Genomic DNA, 6,038 nt, shown 5'->3' with positions numbered 1-6,038 from the left:
TTACTTCTTTAAAAGATAAAAGTTACGTTTGTCAAAAACTTCTACATTTTCAAGCTTCCGCCTTCCAACTAGTTTTGTCAAATGCCTCTATATATCCAAGAATTTTTATTGCTATAATTTCACTTTGTAATTGTCATTATGTGTCAAATTTCTTTAGCATGAGTGTTCTTGTAAAAAGAGATCTATATGCATGATAAATTATCTCCACCACCCATTGTGCAAATCACTTTGATGGGTAAATAATTTTTAAAATATATTTGAGAAAATAACACCAACCTCAAGGAGATAGAAGAAAAAAAATGTAGGACATCATGGGAAAACCTGTTTTTTCATAATTTTCTCAAACAAGTGATTATTTATACATTAAATCAAAAAGAAACGCTCATATACAATTTATCGAATTAAGTCATATCCTTATTAAGTCCATTAAGTAAAAAAGAAACAACACCTAACTCATGCTCATTCTCTATGTATAATAGTATACAACAGGGAAAAACATAATAATGATGTTCTGCTTAAAAACAAAGAAATGAAGCATCACAATTCACACGGGTGATGGTGGCAAATCCAATAACAGCCAAAATCCTACACAATCATCGGAATCCAAATTATCTTGAATTGCTAGGAAATGTAAGCCTCCACTTGTCTTCTTTGCGGCTTCCCAAGCTTCAGCTTCACCTGTAGTCTCGGGTGATCTCTTATACGAGGCATAAACATAACGTGTTGAAATCCCAACCGCTAGAACCAAATCACCACGAGCCAAGTCTGCTTCGATTGAACACACTTCTAACCCATTCATCCAAGCTGCAACCCACCCACATATAATCTTATAGCGTTAAATACTTTCATTTCATTTTGTATTATAGCATCCTACTTTCCTTTCTTTCTATTAAACCATTGTACCCACATTTTTTTAACGCATTCTACTTGGAAAGATTTACCCGATTATAGCATTGCACTTTACATTTTTTCTTTTCTTATTAGGCCATTCTACTCCAAACGATCTATCCAATTATAGAAGTACAAATTGTTTCTATATTTGGATGAAAATACTATAATAATAGAATTTACAAGATTTTTCAATGTCCAATGTTGTATTAGGAAAAAAAAAAGTTGAAAGTAGATTATTACGGATTTTATATACGTGCAATACCATTGTATTGTTTTTTCCTAATATTATTAATAAACTTTATCATGTTTTCAAGTCAAAATGTAGTCCTGTTGACTTCAAAAGTCAAAATAAAGAGCTTTTGCAATGGAAAAAGAAAAAAAAAGTTACCAACCTGCTAATGGTCTAGCACGTGAAGATGCCACTGCAAGGCCAGGAATTAATGTCTCGTCATCTATTTCTATCCCCAAAAGATCCAAATCAAGAGTTGCACCAAAGTTAAATGATTTTTCTAGTGTTTCCAGCTCCTTCTTAACATCTGAAAAATGGAATCATAATATTATAATCAATGCCATAATACGGAATTTCCACTAAATTTGTACAAAAGAAGTAGATGCCACCATACAACTTGCTTCTTTTTTCCTAGGAAAAAAGAAAATGCAAGAAATAACAAACATAGTTTGATTTCTCAGTGTATTATATATAGCATCCTACTTATTTTTCTTTCTATTACAACATTGCGCTTTCAAAGTTCTATCCAATTATGGTATTCTACTTTCAATTTTTTTTTATGAGGACATTATACTCAGAAAACTTTACCCGGTACTTATAGCAATGAAGATTGTTTTGTATTTGGATGATATTGTTATGATTGGTAGATTTTTCAAAATTAAATTCCACTTTACAATTTCCTTTTTTTTTTTTTAATTTTTTCTAGAAAGGGAAAATGCACGAAATAACAGTGTACTTGTGTATACAGCATCCTACTTCTGTTTCTTTCTAATACATGATTGCACCTTCAAAAGTTTTTCTTATAAAGGCATTTTACTTTGAAAAATCTACCCAATTACAGGAAGAGATGATAGTAGGATGTTGCTATTTCTTGCATTTAACCCTTCCTAACATTTGAAAAATGGAACAATAGAATCAATACCATTAAAGTTTACCAGAAATTGTGTGAATATTATATTATATACCTGAAAAAGGTAACTGGACAAATGCCCATTTTTCTCCATACAAGCTATCAGGAAGATCCATAGGAAAAGGGTTATCAAGTGCAAGGAGTGGCTTTGATCCTTTCTGGAAACCCGGGTGTCGAGTATATACAGTTTCATAGCGTTCTTCAAGCCAAAGAAGGAGAGACAAACACTGAAATAAAATAAATAACCTGAAAGATGTCAAATTTTGCGTTTAAAATAAAGGATTGAATGCCAGAGTACTTTTATTGATTTATTAATTATAACATCTTACTTTCATTTCTTCCTATTACAACACTGTATAGCAATTTCATCCAAATACAAAACAATATTCACTGCTATAAATGAGTAGACATTTTAAAGTATAATGCTATAAATATAATTGGGTAGAGTTTTCAAAGTACAATAATGCCTTCAAATTTTGGAGGTACTATGGTCTAATAGAAAGAAACAAAAGTAGGATGCTATAATACATAAATAAATGAAGTATGTTGCTATTTCTTGCATTTAGCTCTAAGTTTCAAACAAAAATTCAAGTTTTATTGCTGGTGAGGACAGTATAACCTATATGATTTACCATATCAAACGATCAACGGTCATAACTCATAACAAAATTATACTTGGTTTTGGTATGGGGATAAATCCCACCTAGCAGGCAAATCCCGGGCCCACGTAATACCCTGCAAACCACGTGGAGCATTATAAATTGTCCCCGATATTTTCATCACGAGCTGACTTTCTTATTACTGAAAATTTTTGATTTCTAGATTAAATGTTAATAAAACAGAACACCAAAAGTAGAAAAAATGTTGGTTTGCGCTTGTCAGAAATTAGTTTACTTTTTCACAAAAGTAACCGGATTGATGTACAAAACTATATTGTATGCTGTCGTCATGTTTTGTCATGTCATGTTGGGCCCAATCGGTATCTTTTGCAGAGTTCTTTTATCTAATTCTTCTCTTCTCTGACACCATTAAAATTTAAACCTTGTTTGAAAATTCTAGGAACTTATTTCTTCCCATGAACAAAATAGGGTCCTCAAATGCAATAAAGATGTCATATCATGATGACAGATTTATGAGATTTTTGTAAACAACTTCCTAATGCTTACAATTCTTTGGCAAAAAGATAAACAGCTAAGAATTAGATTAACTACTTAAGAGGTATATACTACAACACTATATGATGAACTTAACACTACCGCAAATGAATAGATTACTTGAGAAAAGCAGATTATAAAGCAAAGTATATGGCACACACCCGTTTGCTAGGAATTGGCTTTATACCAAGCTCTTTGCAGGCTTTAGTAATGATTGTCTGCATTTGTGACCTACAAAAATCATAAAGGAACCAGTTATTCGGCCTATCTATCTTTGAATCAAAGTAAAAGTCAAAATAAACAACCATGGAAGACTGACCTGAAGAATCTGATTCTATCTGGCAAAGGCACATCCAATTCATCACAAATGGACACAATTGCATCCTTCAAAGTGATACTGTTAATAACATTATTAGGAAAGTATTTGGTATACTGAAGGGACAAAGAGCTATCACAAGCAACAAGCTCCCAAATCTTCTTCCCTCTGATATCGAGAATAGGTCTGGAGCAAAAATCCAATTCCCATTCAGTAATGCTCTCTGGATCAGTTTCGGGGTCAAGATAACTCAATTCTGCAGTTGGATCATCATCTTCGTCGTCATCGTCGTCAAGGGCTCCCACGGGTAATGAAACCGAGCTTTCGGAAACCGAATTGGGTGGAAGTGTGAGGATTTTGGAGAGGTCTGTTGGTGATTTTGTGAAAAAAGAAGATGGGATTGTGATGGGTTTGGGTGAGAGGGAAGGTATGATTCTTCTGGTGTTAATGGCGAGACTAGCCATCCTGATACTGAGACTAGTCATGGGAGCAAAAATGGTTGCAGTGCGATTGGAAATGAAGTGGAAGTGGAGGCGTTGGTTACCGGCCACACGTCGGGCATATCCTTTAGGAACCGTCGTTGGATAAGGACACCGATCTCTAACAAATACCGCCCAAAATATTTGTAACTTGTAAGTAGGTTTGTTCGGTTTCTATCCTACAAAGTAAAGTGTTAATGTCGTTTTGGCGGGTCCTTAAACGTGGTATTTATGTGTTAAAAACATTACTACGATTGTACGAAGAAAACAAAAGGATAAATATGTTAATCTTTATATATGTGGCATCTTAGTTGGCTTGTTTTTGTTTTTGTTGAGTAGTCACGTTTATTAATTAACATTTCAACTGAAGTGCTTGTCAACATTATTAAAAAAAATCTTCTCGACCCTTTTTGTGCGTGCTTAAATTGAAGAATAAGAACAACAGATTCTAGGTATAATGTTGACGTCCTTATACCTACAAGTAGAATTTTACTACCAAAAAGTATTTGTTCTGTAACATTTTGTATATGTTGAAGACAGGAAGCATCTTCTGAATTTCGTCGGTATGAATTTCAATGAATGCTTAACTTTTCTTGAAAGGTTAACACATCAAAGTTGGTCAAAGCTTTATTATTGTATGCCTAATATTTGTTTGAGAAAAGGCTTATGATTAATTAAAAATCAACTTGATTATGCTGATTTTATCATGATTAGGTATAGTGGGGAGGGATGCAACATTTCTATGTATACGGACCATTGTTTGGGCAGATTTAGAAAAATGGTTTTATGAAGAAGACGACCAAACTTATATTTTTGCAAGTCCATATGACCATCAATCTAGTGTTGTGAGTGATGATTATGAAGACACGAGCTTGGATTTTTTTTCTCTCTTGATGTTAGAAGTAAATAATGAAACAACTTGTATGGACATGTATAACAATTACTCATTTTTTAGTAAACTTTGTTACGAAAGAAGAACTCAATCAATAACATTGTACGATGACAATTAATATATTGTGAGGTTTTGCAAAAAATTAAAAGATAACATTTTAAAAAAAAATCAATAACCTAACCGGTCAATATGGGACTAGTCTACTTAGTAGAGGTTTTGCTTCTTAAATTGGAGGCTCCGGATTCTAATATGGGCATAGACGAATTCTACTAACTTGGGGATACTAACTACTAACCACTAACCAGTCGTTAAAAAAAACAACCCAACCCAAGAAAACAAGAATAACAAAATGTTGTAGAAGAAGAAATTTATGATAAAGTATGGGAGAGTGAACCAATATGTTAAACTCTAAGCAGATTAGGGATAAGATTTGAAAATCCTAAGCAAATTAAACACATGATCTATAATTGTGTTGTTGCAAATGGTTATCATATATGTTACAAGAAGAATAATACCAAAATACTTTACTTTTAGTTAGGTACTGTAGTGGGTAGTGTACTTTCAAGCTATAGGGATAGTGGATGAGTGAAGAACACTTTTTATCGAGGAAGTAATCGATTAGTGAACAAAATTGTGTTAGGAATTTTGATGTGCCGAAAATAGTCTAATAAAATAAACTTCATTCAAACTACAAATCTTAGTTTTTAATTTATAAATCCTAACAGACTAAACTGATTATTAGCACCAAGCAGTGTGTCTGATCAGGAATAGTATTAATTGAAGTAATTAAGGGTATCGAACTTAAAGGGAATCGAAGTGTACTACATAAAAATAAAAATAAAAAGTACTTCTTAAATAAACAAGATACTTAATGAGATATATACCTGATTGGTTAATTAAGTTCCCTGACTGAACCCTCAAAAGGGCGTGTTCATCGAACCTAAACAGGGAAGAGCTAAAACTGTCAATAAGGAATGGTGTGTTGATACATCGAACCTAAATAACGATCGATCCGAAGTTGTATCTATAGTTAAAGATGACTACAATATCTAGGATCCATCAGATATGAGTAATGACTCTACCTAAGTACGATGTTCGGTACCTGCGGTAGCTAGAACATTAATGACAATTAGATCAAAGTCAGTTCGTCCAGACAAGGTAACAATT

The 6,038-nt window shown here is 33.0% G+C and overlaps 1 protein-coding gene across 1 annotated transcript; it reads right to left on the bottom strand.

Moving 5' to 3' along the window:
- Window positions 1–368: 368 nt before the first annotated feature.
- LOC111921555 (protein TAB2 homolog, chloroplastic) lies at window positions 369–4,169 on the bottom strand. The gene is made up of 5 exons (XM_023917135.3): window positions 3,504–4,169; window positions 3,346–3,415; window positions 2,086–2,257; window positions 1,284–1,427; window positions 369–804 (listed from the first exon to the last, which is right to left on the bottom strand). The coding sequence occupies exons 1-5, from the start codon at window positions 3,983–3,985 to the stop codon at window positions 545–547; spliced, it is 1,128 nt and encodes a 375-aa protein (XP_023772903.1). The 5' UTR covers window positions 3,986–4,169; the 3' UTR covers window positions 369–544.
- Window positions 4,170–6,038: the final 1,869 nt, after the last annotated feature.

Source organism: Lactuca sativa, chromosome 4 (assembly GCF_002870075.4).
Source record: "Lactuca sativa cultivar Salinas chromosome 4, Lsat_Salinas_v11, whole genome shotgun sequence".
NCBI classification, from domain to species: domain Eukaryota; kingdom Viridiplantae; phylum Streptophyta; class Magnoliopsida; order Asterales; family Asteraceae; genus Lactuca; species Lactuca sativa.
Note: the sequence above shows the minus strand (reverse complement) of the source record. Positions and strands in the feature narration are given on the sequence as shown.